The following is a 17,869-nucleotide window of genomic DNA, read 5'->3' as shown; positions in this document are numbered from 1 at the left end:
TGTCTGTGTGGGAAAGAAGTTCCTCTTGAATGACAATTAATATTATGATCAGCAGTAGCAACTGCAGCAGCGGGAGTAGATTTTACAGGTAGCCTACAGAGTATAAAATAATATCCATCCAAGTTCTTACTTGTGAATCCATCTCTTGTAGTAGAGGGGTAGGACGGCCTCTGACCCCCGTTCTTGGAAGTCAGAGATGAGCTGCTCCAGGCAGGTGAGGGTGCGGCCGATGAGCTGGGCTGAGCTAAGTGCCTCCAGGCTTGTGCCATGCTCTCGGTTGTGCTGCATCACCAAGTCGTTGATGGCAATGGTGGGGTTGCTGTTGCTGACGTTAAAGCCACAGCCTGGAGAAACAGATTGTTTAAAGACATTCATTGAGAAGACACTTCACCAAGAATAACAAATGGTATTTTATTCAAGCACTGTTTTTTTCTATAAGTTAACAGGTTAAGTCCTCAACAGAAGCTCCATTATACTGCACTTGGATAAACATAAGTAGAAGAGGATTCTGACCAATGAGGAGATGGAAGGTTGGTCCCATGACTGTTGATGTCACCAACACTCCTCCTAGCTTCATCAGGTTACCGTAGTAAATGTCATTAGGCCACTTCACCCTTAGGTCGATGTCCTACAACGAGACCAAAACTGACGTTGAGATACAGTTCTATATCACATATACACTGGGGCGGCAGGTAGCCTAGTGGTTGGAGCATTGGACTAGTGAACGAATGGTTGTAATATAGAATCCCTGAGCTGACAACGTAAAAAAAATATGTTGTTCTGCCTCTGAACAAGGCAGTTAACCCAATGTTCCTAGGCCGTCATTGAAAATAAGAATGTGCTCTTAACTGACTTGCCTAGTTAAATAGAGGTAAAATACTTTTTTGTTGTTGTAACACATCAATACATGAAAGTACTATTAAATAAGGATATATTGTACACTACACCGTATCCACTTTTATACAACGGTGGGTCTAATCCTGAATGATGATTAGTTAAAACCGCATTCCAGCCAGTGTCTATTCCACAAGTTACCACCAGCTAAATCTATGACGTTAAAATGCCTATTTTACTCTGTTCCATCGGACTGCGCAATCCACTGTCTCATCAGCCCAGCCAGGCAATTTATAAACTTAATTTCCACTATTAAAAGCATCAAGACATTTTCACATTTATTTTACACTAACATGTAGTTTTCAACAATGGAGATTTGTATAAACCTTGCTGTCTGTCTCTCCGACATTTGCAACATTGTTTCAATATTCAAATTCGATCTCCAGCTGTCCCAATGTAATGAACGTGTCAGGAGAAGGGATGTGGCAGACAGGCAGGCAGCTTTTCTCAGCCAGTCAAAATCATGAATCAGCATAATTTTTATGGATATATACAAAGAACTATCAATAGAAAACAGGTAAAAACAAAATGAAGTGCAGCTACTTTGCGGTCTTTCAAGATTCAGTTTGAAGTGATTGTGTTAGTTGTGTTGTTGGCTAGCTCCTCTGAACAACAGTGTCCTTATGAGATAGCACAATTTCTATGCCAGGCAAATCGTGCATCATTAGTTCATTGTTATGGATGTATCCAAATAAATGTCATTAGAAAACAGTTCAAACAAACGCAAATCCAGCTACTTTGCTGTTATTCTGGCAGCACTGTTTGACATGATTGTAAGTTAGATGTAGTTGGCTAGCTAGCAAGGGATAAGAATATTACCAGCCAGTATGGTAATGGTCCATTCAGAACGAAGGACTGTGTCGCGTCCATAGATACAGAACAAAAAGACTGAACAACTGGGTCGTGTCTCTGGAAACCGAACCAATAGAACAAACAACCAGCCAGCTTGGGTAGCAACCCTAGATTTATGTCGGAACTATATCTTGTGGAAGGATGAAATAGCATGAATAAATTCATCAAAATACATTTTTTAATTATATATGTCAATCATTACTTGAATATGTTGGTAACCTGTTGTATAAAAGTGATAATGCCCTTGAAGCCGGTGTTTGGAGGACCGTGCCAATATGTCCTCCAAACACCAGATTCTAGGGCATTATTACTTAAATAATCAAATATGTAGTATTACATGTAAGACATGACATGCTATACATGGAAATAGTTAGTTCTAGAACAAGCTAAGACAGAGATCTAAATAATTAGTTTTACATACCCTGTCTGTAAAAACAATCTGTACAAGAAATGACATAATCGTGCAAATGTAGCGTCTACACGGGTTCAAAATACCATACTGTATGTCTGTCAACCTGAACATCTCTGGCCTGCTTTGAAAGTTAGGTTCTCCCCATCTGCAGCACATCCCTTAAAACGGCCACCATGTCTGTTTATATTTTACCATAACTCATGGAACACATCTACAATGGCTTTGACAGACCTACATTACCTCCAAAAATGGCATATCCAGCTACATGTAAACCTGGCCTCTAGTCTTGATTAAGAGAGAAATATTTAGGCAAAATGTTGGCTGTTATTTCTTCACGTCCAGTACTATTTCCTGTGCCATGCATAGGCTTGTTCTACACTTTGGCTGACTGGCCAGAGCCCATAAACAACTGGGCAGTGTGACACCAGTGTGTTTCTCATCACAGACCCCCACACTGCAGCACATATATTTTCTCACACACAAACACTCCTGGAAGCAAAATCGGGCCCTTACACCATGTAAAATAGATGCTTAATGAGAGAGGGGGAGAAAGAAGAGTTCTAGCACAGAACCCTTTGATCAGTGAGTTAGACATACCATCCATTTGGAGAGGGAAGTGCATTGCGTTGAACAGAACAAGGAGGAGGGACACCTGACTGGCCATAAATAGCTGTGTGAAACCTGGAGCCCTTTATTCGGCATAAGGAGTGCTCCCAATGGTAAATGTATCAGTGCAGTAAGTAAAGTATTCTAGTGATGACAGGCTTAACCTCAGTGACATGGATTGGGATAGGGCAGGTCTATGGCTGTAGCTTGGAGATGCACTACATGTCCAAAAGTAAGCGGACACCTGCTTGTTGAACATCTCATTCCAAAATCATGGGTATTAATATGGAGTTTGTCCCCCCTTTGCTGCTATAACAGCCTCCACTATTCTGTGAAAGCTTTCCACTAGATGGAACATTGCATTGGAACATTGCTGCGGGGACTTGCCTCCATTCAGCCACAAGAGCATTAGTGAGGTTGGGCACTGATGTTGGGCGATCAGGCCTGGCTTGCAGTCGGTGTTCCAATTCACCCCAAAGGTTTTTGATGTGGTTGAGGTCAGGGCACTGTGCAGGCCAGTCAAGTTCTTTCACACCGATCTTGACAAACCATTTAGGTATGAACCTTGCTTTGTGCACGGGGGCATTGTCATGCTGAAACAGGAATAGGGCCTTCCCCAAACTGTTGGCACATCTAGAATGTCATTGTATGCTGTAGCGTTAAGATTTCCCTTCACTGGAATTAAGGGGAATAGCCTGAAACATAAAAAACAGCCCCAGAACATTACTCCTCCTCCACCAAACTTTATAGTTGGCACTATGCATTCAGTCAGGCGTTCTCCTGGCATCCACCAAACCCAGATTCGTCCATCTGACTGCCAGATTGTGAAGCGTGAGACATCACTCCAAAGAACGCATTTCTACTGCTCCAGATTCCAATGGCGGCGAGCTTACACCACTCAAGCCGACACTTTGCATTGCACATGGTGATCTTAGGCTTGTGTGCGGCTGCTCGGCCATGGAAACCCATTTCATGAAGCTCCCGACAAACAGGTATTGTGCTGACGTTGGTTCCAGAGGCTGTTTGGAACTTCGTAGTGAGTGTTGCAACCCAAGGACATACGATTTTTATGCGCTACGCGCTTCAGCACTCGGCTGTCCCATTCTGTGAGCTTTTGTGGCCTACCACTTCACGGCTGAGCCGTTGTTGCTCATAGACATTTCAACTTCACAATACCAGCACGACCGGGGCAGCTCTAGCTGACATAGATTTGACGAACTGACTTGTTGGAAAGGTGGCATCCTATGACGGTGCCACTTTGAAAGTCACTGAGCTCTTCAGTAAGGCCATTCAACAGCCAATGTTTGTCAATGGAGATTGCATGGCGGTGTGCTCGATTTTATACACCTGTCAGCAACGGGTGTGGCTGAAATACCCAAATCTACTAATTGAAGGGGTGTCCACATACTTTTTTATATATAGTGTAGCTTGGTGGTAACCATGCAGCAGTAGTATGTAGTGTTTGTACCTGGTAACCGGGAAGGGTGCGTACGGCCTCCACCACAGCCAGGGCAGCCAGGTGCTGCAGGAAGGGGATCCTCTGGCCCAGTCTGGAACTCACAGCCACTTGCACATGCACACTAAACATGGCACACCCCAGAGGACTCAGCCACGCATTCCCCCCACGGCCTGACATACGGAAAATGCAACAAAAAACACAGTAAGAGGCGACATGATGTAACAATCCACCTTTAGGTTGTTCATTGGAACGAGGTACAAAAACGTACCAATGTAGGTGAATTGAAAAGTAGTAGCTAAGTGAGGGAGAGAGAGCAAGAAAAAAAGTGAGTGAGAGAGCGTTGTGTTGGAAACTGACCTCTACCCTGGGTCTGTCGAGCCGCTACAGCAGTTAACCCCATTTTCTCAGGCAGCTGGAGCATCAACCTGAAGGACAGGAGGGAAGGAAGGTGTCAGAATATGAAAGTGTTGCCTTCACATAACTGATTAGTGATAAGAGTATTATTCATACACTGACAACACTCTGTAAATGACACCCTTTGAGAAAAATAGTAGTTGAGTCACTAGTTTAGTTCTGCATTCAATCATTGGTGTTACAGAAATCATTTCTCAAACTATTAGCTAGCAGAGGAGGACGGTCCTTCCATCACTTTCTCTCACACACACCCCCCGTCAGTGCTGGGCCCTTAGCCCTGCTACACTGCGTGTGACGTGTCTACTTCAACAACTCACCAAAAACATAGGCCCATTTCATGTGTGATTAGTCAAACACAAAAACACAACAAACTGCCTTTGCACTGAGAGTAAAAAAAAGACCCTGTTGATCAATCATTTTCAAATATGTTCTCCTCTCTCTCAAATAGCTTGGCTGCAGATGCCTGGTAGTTAATATTTCCTTTCTAGAAGGCCCAGAGCTACTAGTGTCGCTTTGGATGGCCACCCTGCATTAATCACACTCAGTTAAAGATAAACTACTCAGGTAGGTGGTGTTAACTCTGCACCTCTCCTTTAACCCCAAACACACACCACAAACACACACAGGCCCAGGAGCTAATGCTTTTTAAACACAATCGTTTTACATTTGAGTAATTTAGCAGACGCTCTTATCCAGAGTGACTTACAGGAGCAATTACGGTTAAGTGACTTGCTCAGGGGCACATCAATAGACTTAACTTAGTTGTCTCAGGGATTTGAACCAGCAACCTTTTGGTTACGGGCCCAAAGCTCTTAACCGTTAGGCTACCTACCTGTTCTTATCTAATCATTTGGTTAGCAATTAATCAATTAAAATGAAATGTTACTTGTCACATATGCCGGATACAACAGGTGTGGACTTTATCATGATATGCTTACTTACGAGCCCTTTATCAACAATGCAGAATTAAAAAGTTTTATAAGCTAAATAAAAAATATAAAAAAACAGAGGTTACAGTGCCTTCGGAAAGTATTCAGACCCCTTGATTTACCACATTGTTACACTACAGCTTTAGTCTAAAAAGTAGTAAATGAAAAAACATTCTCATCAATCTACACACAATACCCAATAATGACAAAGTAAAAATAGAAACAGAAATACCTTATTTACATAAGTATTCAGACTCTTTGCTATGAGACTCGAAAATTGAGCTCAGGTACATCCTGTTTCCATTGATCATCCTTGATTGGAGTCCACATGAGTTCGAAGGAATTGTCCGTAGAGCTCCAAGACAGGATTGTGTCGAGGCACAGATCTGGGGGAGGGTACAAAACAAGGTCTGCAGCATTGAAGGTCCCCAAGAACACAGTGGCCTCCATCATTCTTAAATGGAAAAAGTTTGGAACCACCAAGAGTCTGGCCACCCAGCTAAACCGAACAATCGGGTGAGATGGGCCTTGGTCAGGGAAGTGACCAAGAACCCGATGGTCACTCTGACAGAGCTCCAGAGTTCCTCTGTGGAGATGGGAGAACCTTCCAGAAGGACAACCATCTCTGCAGCACTCTACCAATCAGGCCTTTATGGTAGAGTGGCCAGAAGGAAGCCACTCCTCAGTAAAAGGCACGACAGCCCACTTGGAGTTTTCCAAAAGGCCCCTAAAAGACTCTCTGACCATGAGAAACAAGATTCTCTGGATTGAACTCTTTGCTCTGCATGCCAAGCGTTACGTCTGGATGAAACCTGGCATCCTCCCTAAGGTGAAGCATGGTGGTGGCAGCATCTCTGCAGTTCTCCACCAATCAGGCCTTTGTGATAGTGGCCAGACGGAAGCCACTCAGTAAAAGGCAGAGGCCAATAACATCCCTATTTTGAAGCATGATGGCGGCAGAAACATGCTGTGGGGATGTTTTTAGTGACAGGGACTGGGAGACTAGTCAGGATCCAGGGAAAGATGAACGGAACAAAGTACAGAGAGATCCTTGATGAAAACCTGCTCCAGAGTGCTCAGGACCTCAGACTGGGGTGAAGGTTCACTTTCCAACAGGACAACGACCCTAAGCACACAGCCAAGATAACGCAGGAGTGACTGAAGCCGAACTGACTGCAGTTTGGCGTAACTGACTTTAGTGGGCAAATGCTCACCTTCGATGCTGGAGAAGTATGCTCTTCACTGATGAATCCCAATTTGAACTGTATCGGGTAGATGGCAGACATGTATGGTATCGTGTGTGCGAGCGGATTGCTGATGTCAACGTTGTGAACAGTGTCCATAGTGGTGGTGGTGTTATGGTATGTGCGGGAATAAGCTACGGACAACGAAAACAATTGCATTTTATCGATGGCAATTTGAATGCAGACATACCATGACGAGATCTTGAGGTCCATTGCCGTGCCATTCATCTGCCACCATCATCTTATGTTTCAGCATGATAATGCACATGTTGTAAGGACCTGTACACAATTCCTGGAAGCTGAAAATGTCCCAGTTCTTCCTTGGCCTGCATACTCACCAGACATGTCACCCATTGAGAATGTTTGGGATGCTTTGGATCGACGTGTATGACAGTATGTTCCAGTTCCCGCAAATATCCAGCAACTTCGCACAGCCACTGAAGAGGAGTGGAACAACATTCCACAGGCCACAATCAACAGCCTGATCAACTCTATGTGAAGGACATGTGATGCATGAGGCAAATGGTGGTCACACCAGATACTGACTGGTTTTCTGATCTACGCCACTTCCTTTTTATTAAGGCATATCTGTATTCCCAGTCATGTGAAATCTATAGATTAGGGCCTAATGAATTTATTTCAATTGACTGATTTCCTTATATAAACTGTACATTCTTGCATGATGGGTTTATATTTTGGTTTAGTGTATATTTCAACAAATTAATGTTTCATGAATGCTAATCTTATCTGTTTCTGACAACAGAAACGATTTCAGAACAATCAGATGGTGGGTGTCGAAATCCGTTTTCTTGTGCTTTTTGAAGTGGACTTATTACTATTGTTTGCAGCAAATTCCTTGATCTACGCAAATATGTCAGAGATATGCATGGCGGAGAGTGGTGGAAGCAAAAAAAGAGAAACGAGAGAAAATGTTAAAAAAAAAAAATATACGCTGATTAGCAGATGTAGGAATTTGTTATCTCAAACTGATAGTAATTCAATTGGACGTGGTATAATGGCCCAACGGAAAAAAAACCTGCCATCCCTTGCTCAACAAAAACCTGTGCGGTCAAAATACTTAAGCCTTCAAAAAGTTCTAGACACAGGGAAAATGTTTTAAATAACTTGAATATTAAGTATTCTGCTGTACTTTCTTCGCCAAACTAAGATTAATAAAATGTTGACTGAATAAAAATAAAAGTAGCAACATGCAATATATGTTAATCAATTATGATGATGTTGAGTAATGCTTGGCTATGAACCTGTGTTAAGAAAATAGCTTTCATGCATGGTTTAGTTTAAAAAAGGCATGAAATCCTGTATACTGCCATGTCATAGTAAATCTCGCACTGCTCTTCCAAATCTTCCCTCACACAGACACGCACACAGTATTTGTGTGCCGCAGTGTGAGCTGTGTGAGTCATGTCTGTGAACCATGTTAGCAGGAGCATGACCTCTCCGCATCTGAGGCCAGTTAGGAGGTGGCCAGGCTCGGAGCACCGCGCAGTTGCCCTAATTGAGCGCTGACGCTGTTTGGCAGGACTAGGGAGAACCCTGTGTGCCGCTCCGTGACGACGGTCGCCCCCTCGCCAATCAAGGTGTGAGGTGAAGCGAACAGGAGGCCCAGCTGGCTCTCTGGAGTCCTTCAGCCACAGAAATTTGCTTTTAATAAGAACATCAGTGCCTTAACTAGGCTAGGAAGACTTTCGCTGACCTCCTCACCAGGTTGCCAGGGTACCGTTGTCCACCATTAAGTGTCTGATAAAGTGTCTGATACAGCTGGAGGTGTGGGTCGCGTGTGGGTGTGCATGTTTTCTTCAATTTGTGTGTAAGAGGTGTGTGTGTGAGTGTGTTTTTCCGTTGTTTACAGCCGAGGAGGAAGATAATGGCTGAGATGCAATGGGAAGTGGGTGAATGAAGAGATGTACTACTGGTAATGTGACTGACTACTGTGGAAGTGTAGAACGTTTGAAGCACTTCATGAAAACATCATCTGGATGAATACTCAAAGCACTTTCGCAATATCCATAAGGAAGTCACCCTTCAGAATAGGCCATTTCCACCCCAAATCTTGGGCCACTGATTCAAACAGTGCAGTCGGAGAGTATTCCGACCCCTTGACTTTTTCTACATTTTGTTACGTTACTGCCTTATTCTAAAATGGATTGAATCACCCCCCCCCCCACACAATAACCCATAATGACAAAGCCCCATAATAACCCATAATGACAAAGCATAAACAGGTTAAGAAATGTTTGCTAATGTATTCAAAATAAAAAACTGAAATATCATATTTACATATTTATTCCGACACTTTACTAAGTACTTTGTTGAAGTACTTTTGGCAGTGATTACAGCCTCGAGTCTTCTTGGGTATGACGCCACAAGCTTGGCACACCTGTATTTTGGGAGTTTGTCCCATTTTTCTCTGCATATCCTCTCAAGCTCTGTCAGGTTGGATGGGGAGAGTCACTGCAGAGCTAATTTTAGATCTCTCCAGAGATGTTCGATTGGGTTCAAGTGCGGGCTCTGGCTGGGCCACTCAAGGACATTCAGAAACTTGTCCCAAAGCCACTGCGTTGTCTTTGCTGTGTGCTTAGGCTTGTTGTCCTGTTGGAAGGTGAACCTTTGCCCCGCTCGGAGGTCCTGAGTGCTCTGGAGCAGGTTTTCATCAAGGATCTCTCTGTACTTTGCTCCATTCATCTTGCCTTCAATCTTGACTAGTCTCCCCGTCTCTGCCGCTGAAAAACATCCCCACAGCATGTTTCTGCCACCATCATGCTTCAAAATAGGGATGTTATTGGCCTCTGCCTTTTACTGAGTGGCTTCCGTCTGGCCACTATCATAAAGGCCTGATTGGTGGAGAACTGCAGAGATTGTCCTTCTGGAAGGTTCTCCCATCTCCACAGAGGAACTCTAGAGTGACCATTGGGTTCTTGGTCACCTCCCTGACCAAGGCCACTGGTACCCTTTCCCAGATCTGTGCCTCGACACAATCCTGTCTTGGAGCTCTACTGACAATTCCTTCAACCTTATGGCTTGGTTTTTGCTCTGTAATGTACTGTCAACTGTGGGACCTTATATAGACAGGTGTGTGCCTTTCCAAATCATGTCCAATCAATTGAATTTACCACAGATGTATTCCAATCAAGTTGCAGAAACATCAAGGATGATCAATCGAAACAGGATGCACCTGAGCTCAATTCCGAGTCTCCTAGCAAAAGGTCTGAATAGTTATGTAAATAAGGTATCCGTTTTTTAGGTCTTAAAACATTTTGAAAAAATTCTAAAAACCTGTTTTCACTTTTTCATTATGGGGTAGTGTGTGTAGATTGAGGGAAAAAAATATTTAATACATTTTACAATAAGGCTGTAACATAACAAAATGTGGAAAAAGTCCAGCATCATTATTAGTCCAAGGTCTCAAAAGCACCTTTAAAAAAACATAATTGTAGTCAAAATAGGCCTACTGAATGGTGGAATATTAGGAGTAAGAGTGAGAGAGTGCCATAGGGAGAGAGAGAGAGAAAGAAAGAAAGGGAGAGCCACTTCAAGTCTGTCTCCTCCTCCCAGACTGCTCTGGTCTCTATTATAGAGTCAGTACAGAGCCCAGCCACAGAGAGAGGAGAGAGAAAAGCTGCATTGTCCCAAAGCTGGGAACCAAAATTAACTGTGTCTGGGTGGAGGGTGTTTCACCCCCCCCCCATGTATTTTTTTCTTGGGCTTTGTCACATCTAAAATAAGTTCCCCCTCTTCTCCCTGGGCCAGCTTAGCATGCAAAGCAGTGTGAAATACATTTCTACAATGCAAATATGAGATCACACAAAACAACTCAGTCCTAAACATGGTAATGCTCTTATACGCTCAATGAGAGATTGTCAATAAAGAAGGAGGTGGGGGGTATGGGTGTTTGTGTGTGTGCTGCGTGTGTGCGTATGAGTGTGTAGAAGCAAGTGCATGTGTGTGTGTGTGCGTGCGTTTGAATGAAGAGCCATCTCTAATAAGGGCCAGCTCAGCCAGTCCTGGGCTGTAAAGCTTGGGGGGCTAATGCATTCCTCTAGAAAGTCAATCTAATTTTGAAAGCACATACACAGAGTGCCACAGAGGTCGCCGCTGGCTCAGAAAAGCCCAAACACATTAGAAGAATTCTCAATAACGTCCATAAAAAACAGAAAGAAAAGGCCCACAATTAACAATTAGACGGCTACAATGGCAGGGTTTTCACCTTAAAGTGAAACAAATGGACAAGGAAACTAAGCTTGGGCGGTATACAGGGGTATTTGGAAATAGACACGGGATGGTTTGTCAATACGTCAACTATTTCTTTGAAGTTAACCAATACATGTTTATATTTGTAGCTACTTTATAAGTAAAATACCTGCAGTCAACTAGAGCAGAAGTTAGGAAATAAAGCAGATCACGTTGTTCATTTCATCGGTCACATTATTTTACATTATGAAGCTTACCGTAGTTCGCCAAAACAGTTGAGCCAGTCATGTGTTTGTTTGTAAATAGCACAATGGGAGAAAGCATTTTATACTGAAAGTCAAGTTACTTTCTTCTTCCCCCAATAGAGTGATCAGGGGTGTCCAACTATAGAAAATACATTTGTGCAACATATTCCGCCTCAAATAGCTCCATTTTTATCAGATGACAACAGAAGTGCAACGCTATTTGACTGGCAGCCACAAAAGCAAATGAGCTTACAATGAAAAAGCTAAGTATTTTTTGCAAAAAAAATCTTTATGGATTTTATTAGTGCTTGGGTTTCCTGTCTTGCTGGAAGATCCACTCCTGGCAGAGGCAACCAGGTTTTGCTAATCTTTATCAAGAGTGCCAATAATTATGGACCTGACTGTATGTACAGTGCATTCAGAAAGTATTCAGACCCCTTCACTTTTTACACATTTTGTTAAGTTATTTGTTATAAGTTATAAGCTTATTTGAGCTGTTTTTGCCATAATGGACTTGGTCTTTTACAAAATAGGACTATCATCTGTATACCACCCCTACCTTGTCACAACAGCTGATTGGCTCAAATGCATTAAGAAGAAAAGAAATTCCACAAATTAACAAGGCACACCTGTTAATTGAAATGCATTCCTGGTGACTATCTCATGAAGCTGGTTGAGAGAACGCCAATAGTGTGCAAAGCTGTCATAAAGGCAAAGGGTGGCTACTTTGAAGAATCTCAAATATACCATTTTGAATTGTTTAACACTTTTTTTGCTTACTACATGATTCCATGTCTGTTATTTAATTGTTTTGATATATTCACTATTATTATACAATATAGAATAGAGTAAAAATAAAGAAAAACCCTTAAATGAGTAGGTTTTTATTTTTTATTTAACCTTTATTTAACTAGGTAAAGTCAGTTGAGAACAAACTCTTATTTACAGACCTCAGACCTCTGTGCCACTTGGGAGCCCATAGGTGTGTCCAAACTTTTGACTGGTACTGTAGGAATATAAAACACGTAGGATGCAGGACTATAAAAACATAAATATAAAACTCCCCGTGTACTGCAGCAATAAGATTGCAACGTCCCCTTGAGCCAGAAAACATGTGACTCAGACAAAAAACTGTATTCGAAATATGAAAGAAATTCTTGTCTTTAAGCAAGACGGATTGCACACCTCCCTCCAATCTATCTGGGTTGCTGGCGGCGGCCAAACGATATGGCCTGCTTCTCCCTGAGCCAAGGCCAGTAGCACAAAACAGCTGTGTTACTCCAGGTTGGTCTCTTCAAAATCAAAAAGTGCAGGGACTACCTCCTCAACCTGCACTGTGCACCCACTCAGACACACAATCCTTTCCCTCCCTCTCTCTATTTATTTCTCACTCTCCCCCTCTATCTCTGTACACTTTAACTTATTCAAATCAAAACAATGCTGTGACTTTCAAAACAAGGAACTGACGTCTTAAGACAGAACAGTTACAGGTCAACTATTGCCAAACCTGAATGATCAATACCTTCAAGTAGGGAAAGGAGAGGTACAGCTATATTAAGATTAGGAGAGAGGCAGAAATGGGTAGAGCAAAAGAGCGAGAGAGGGGAGGAAGAGACTGAGTGCCAACACCGCAGCAGCAGTAACCCACCCTATCCAGCAGCAGTAACCCCTACTACTCAACCACCCTATCCAGCAGCAGTAACACCTACTACTCAACCACCCCATCCAGCAGCAGTAACCCCTACTACTCAACCACCCCATCCAGCAGCAGTAACCCCTTCTACTCAACCACCCCATCCCATCCAGCAGCAGTAACCCCTTCTACTCAACCATCCCATCCAGCAGCAGTCACTGACCAGGCTGGGACCATTGTCCAGCTCATAATTACAACAAGCCCAGGAAAAAGACATTACAAAGTAACACGTCTGGGGATGAAAGATGGGACCACCTCTCCCAGAAGAGCAGGGCCCTTTTAAGTCCGGCCAGGCCTTTGTTTGGCTGGCCGGACCAGAGATAGGCTCCCAGAGCTTTGTCTTGGGGGGGCAGCTGAGCCAGAGGGGTCACTTACTCAGCGCCAATAGGTCAGAGGGACAAGAGGGGAGGAGCAGTAACTCATACCTCCCTAGACTTATATATAGTGTGTGTGTGTGTGTGTGTGTGTGTGTGTGTGTGTGTGTGTGTGTGTGTGTGTGTGTGTGTGTGTGTGTGTGTGTGTGTGTGTGTGTCAGTCCTGGATTAGTGTAAAGGCCCAGTCACTTAACCATTGTTTTCGGGGGTATAGGAGAGAATGGTGTGGGGTACACATTACACATAGCAGACAAAAAGAGGATTTTCAACCCAAAGGTTAGCCCTAGGCCTAGGGGTGAAGCTATGCTCTGTTGATTCTTAAACAGGCCAGGTGAAGATGTTTCTCAACAGCATGCAGCCTGTCACAGGGAATGGCTGTTGGGGTGAAGGCAAATAAACAGTAACTCGATTTTGCCCACACTGACGTGGATGACTGCCTCCAAGTCATTATAGTAATTTTCAATTACAAAATTAATTGACTTGACTGGATTTTATTTTCTGATAAAACTTCAATTCAAATCATAACTCATCAGGCAGAGTGATATAGGCCTAAATCTCTAATTTGGGGACCTTTCACTGAAAGCCATTTATCATAAAAACACTCTCCCATCCCATCCAATCCCTAACCAATCCCCCAGATCAAAATATCTTAAATTAAGAGATTATTTCTGCCGTCAATGCTCTTTTTCACAATTGGATTTGCCGTGGTTAGCCTAAACTAGTTTGCATTGATCATCAGCCGAAACAAAGGTGATGATCGATAGGAGAGTAAAAACTAATCTGTAAATGTGATTAATTGAGGTAATCCTGTTGGCACAAATGATCATTTTCAAATAGCACCCTTAGAGGTGATCAATGGGAGGCGTCGTCCATTACTGAGGGCAGGCGAGGGCAGGTCGCCCTCTTTTCCCTGACTCTGCTGGACCCTGCAAAATGGCCCTAGAGGTTTAGTCAGAAACGCTTGTCATCAGAACATACAGAGGAACGACACTCAATTTCTTTCTTTAGAGCTGTGATGTCTTTGTTTAAAGAACGATGTCTTGGACAGTATGTCAGTCTTTCCTTGGAGCTTGTGTTTTCATGACATATGTAGAACCTTTATCACACAGTGTTGATAAAGCAACTATTCTCCTCCACCCTGATGATGCCTATTGAATTTCCGATGACAAAATATGTTCAAATATTGTTCATCTCTATTCTCCCACTTGTGCGAGTGTGTGTCTCTCTCTCTCTCTCTTTCTCCTGCTCCACTTGAACACTTCTATGAGGCCTGTGCCCTGCAGGGCCCTCTCCACAAAGCCTGACCTGCAGACTCCAGCTCCTTAGCATACCGACTTGCTGGAGATGTAAACTTTAACTCTGGTCAGCCACGCCAGATGTTCACCAGAATATGAAATGAGGACTTTAGGCATCTGCTTACAATTTTAGATAATTGCAGGTAGAGCATGCAAGGTCAATTGGACCAATTCGATTTTTATGTACATACCTGCTGCTGCAGTTATGGGGCATCCATTTTCTCTCTCTTTCTCGCTCCCCTTTCTCGTTTTCTACCCGTACACGGTTCATATTTTGCACAGGAAACATGACCCTAATTCCATACAGTGTCAGTTTGGATTTTGGATTCCCTGTCAAAACAAACACTGATTGCCGGGGCTTTGGCCCGACAACGGGGCTGCTTTAACCAGAAGAGCCCCTTATTCACTGTGTTTGTCTTATTCCCACTTCCAGAGGACGAAAGTGTTATGCTCCCATTAGCTTAACAGGGTCCTGTTTATGTCCCTGCAACTCAAACCAAATATGGCGTGGGTTTTCACTGCTAAATTACACCGCTGGTGGTCATCTTTCAAGTCATTTGCATTTTACGTCCATCACTTGTTCCTCTCACCAGGCCCAAGTTCTCTGCTTAATGAAAGAAAAATGAGAAGTCAGAGGAGAGGAAAAGTGGGCCCTGGGGTTTTTCTTGACGGACCTGCCGCCTGGGCTCAGATAGAGAGAATCCGGGACAAAAAGAAGCGTAGCGCTCCAGGCGCTGGGATCAAGTTCACCTGAGCAGGAAAAGCATCATTATGGCTCAGTGGACCCAGTGGAGTAGCATTCAGGAACACCATAGGGTCTTATCCCACCTTGTTCACAAATAAACACTTCCACAAAACAGTTGGGTTTAAATGTCAGTCGGATGGAGAACGCGCCCCCCCAGTGTACCGCAAGGAAAATGTCTGTCTGGGTGATAGGTTGCTACTGATCTGTCTTGATGCCCCACACCACCATCTCCCACGAGAAATGATTATGGACTATCAAACATTGCAGCAAACTAATGAACTGACACTTTTATGACACTATTTTCACAGTCTGACTGTGGCCAAAGTATCACACATATACAATAATAGAGATGACGAATGCGACAAGGAGCAAAGACACAGTTGAAGTCGGAAGTTTACATACACTTAGGTTGGAGTCACTAAAACTCATTTTTCAACCACTCCACACATTTCTTGTTAATTAACAAAACTTTTCGTTTTTGCAAGTCGGTTAGGACATCTACTTTGTGCATGAGACAAGTAATTTTCCCAACAATTGTTTACAGACAGATTATTTCACATATAATTCACTGTATCACAATTCCAGTGGGTCAGAAGTTTACATACACTAAGTTGACTGTGTCTTTAAACAGTTTGGAAAATTCCAGAAAATTATGTCATGGCTTCAGAAGCTTCTGATAGGCTAATTGACATCATTTGAGTCAATTGGAGGTGTACCTGTGGATGTATTTCAAGGCATACCTTCAAACTCATGCCTATTTGCTTGACATTATGGAAAAACCAAAAGAAATCAGCCAAGCCTTCAGAGAAAAACATTGTAGACCTGGTCTGGTTCATCCTTGGGAGCAATTTCCAAATGCCTGAAGGTACCACATTCATCTGTACAAACAATAGTACACAAGTATAAACACTATGGGACCAGGCAGCTGTCATACCGCTCAGGAAGGAAACAATATCTGTCTCCTAGAGATGAACGTACTTTGGTGCGAAAAATGCAAATCAGACCCAGAACAACAGCAAAGGACCTTGTGAAGATGCTGGAGGAAACAGGTACAAAATTTGGAGGAAAAAGGGGGAGGCTTGCAAGCCGAAGAACACCATCCCAACCGTGAAGCACGGGGGTGGCAGCATCATGTTGTGGGGGTGCTTTGCTGCAGGAGGGACTGGTGCACTTCACAAAATAGATGGCATCATGAGGAAAGACAATTATGTGGATATATTGAAGCAACATCTCAAGACATCAGTCAGGAAGTTAAAGTTTGGTCGCAAATGGGTCTTTCCAAATGGACAATGACCCCAAGCATACTATCAAAGTTGTGGCAAAATGGCTTAAGAACAACAAAGTCAAGGTATTGGAGTGGCCATCACAAAACCCTGACCTCAATCCTATAGAAAAATGTGTGGGCAGAACTGAAAAAGCTTGTGCGAGCAAGGAGGCCTTACAAACCTGACTCAGTTATACCAGCTCTGTCAGGAGGAATGGGCCAAAATTCAAGCTTGTGGAAGGTTACCAGAAACGTTTGACCCAAGTTAAACAATTGAAAGGCAATGCTACCAAATACTAATTAAATTGAGTGTATGTAAACTTCTGACCCACTGGGAATGTGATGAAAGAAATAAAACATTAAATAAATCACTCTCTACTATTATTCTCACATTTCACAGGAATTGTGAAAAACTGAGTTGAATTGTATTTGGCTAAGGTATACATAAACTTCCGACTTCACCTGTATGTGCAAGATATCTGCGTCCTTGTAAAATGTCTCAAAGGCCTTCGGTTTGATAAGTCATGAGACGGGTTTTAGTAGCGAATTGAGTAGCAATTTAATAATAATTATACAATATGACTGTGATGGGTATCTAGCCTCTCTGTATGAGACTGTATGAGAAGCGTTAGAAAGTGTGAGTAGCTGCCTAGCGATGGGGTTAGGAAGTGTGAAGCGGCGGGGTTAGGGAGTATGAAACGGCGGGGTTAGTATCCCAATGCCCCAGGGCAGTGATTGGGGACATTGCCCTGTGTAGGGTGCTGTCTTTCGGATGGGACGTTAAACGGGTGTCCTGACTCTCTGAGGTCATTAAAGATCCCATGGCACTTATCGTAAGAGTAGGGGTGTTAACCCCGGTGTCCTGGCTAAATTCCCAATCTGGCCCTCAAACCATCACGGTCACCTAATAATCCCCAGTTTACAATTGGCTCATTCATCCCCCTCCTCTCCCCTGTAACTAAATAACGGATTAATAAAGTGAGTGTGAAGCAGCGGGGTTAGTAGGTGTGAAATGGCGGGGTTAGTGAGTGTGAAGCGGCGGGGTTAGTGAGTGTGAAGCGGCGGGGTTAGTGAGTGTGAAGCGGCGGGGTTAGTGGGTGTGAAGCGGCGGGGTTAGAGAGTGTGAAGCGGCGGGGTTAGTGAGTGTGAAGCGGCGGGGTTAGTGAGTGTGAAGCGGCGGGGTTAGTGGGTGTGAAGCGACGGGGTTAGGGAGTGTGAAGCGGCGGGGTTAGTG

At 43.4% G+C, this 17,869-nt stretch overlaps 1 protein-coding gene across 3 annotated transcripts in view; it reads right to left on the bottom strand.

Annotated features, from left to right (window-relative positions):
- Window positions 1–17,869, bottom strand: part of hlcs (holocarboxylase synthetase (biotin-(proprionyl-CoA-carboxylase (ATP-hydrolysing)) ligase)) — a 39,350-nt gene that overhangs the window by 1,673 nt on the left and 19,808 nt on the right. For all 3 annotated transcript variants that reach the window (XM_020485634.2, XM_020485635.2, XM_020485636.2), the window contains 4 exons: window positions 4,581–4,648; window positions 4,233–4,393; window positions 514–628; window positions 131–344 (listed from right to left, as the gene is read on the bottom strand). In XM_020485634.2, the coding sequence (XP_020341223.2) occupies window positions 131–344; window positions 514–628; window positions 4,233–4,393; window positions 4,581–4,648 (558 nt within the window). The remainder of the gene's footprint in view (window positions 1–130; window positions 345–513; window positions 629–4,232; window positions 4,394–4,580; window positions 4,649–17,869) is intronic.

This window comes from Oncorhynchus kisutch, linkage group LG6, assembly GCF_002021735.2.
Source record: "Oncorhynchus kisutch isolate 150728-3 linkage group LG6, Okis_V2, whole genome shotgun sequence".
NCBI classification, from domain to species: Eukaryota; Metazoa; Chordata; class Actinopteri; order Salmoniformes; family Salmonidae; genus Oncorhynchus; species Oncorhynchus kisutch.
The sequence above is the reverse complement of the archived record's forward strand: the minus strand, read 5'-3'. Positions and strand labels throughout refer to the sequence as shown.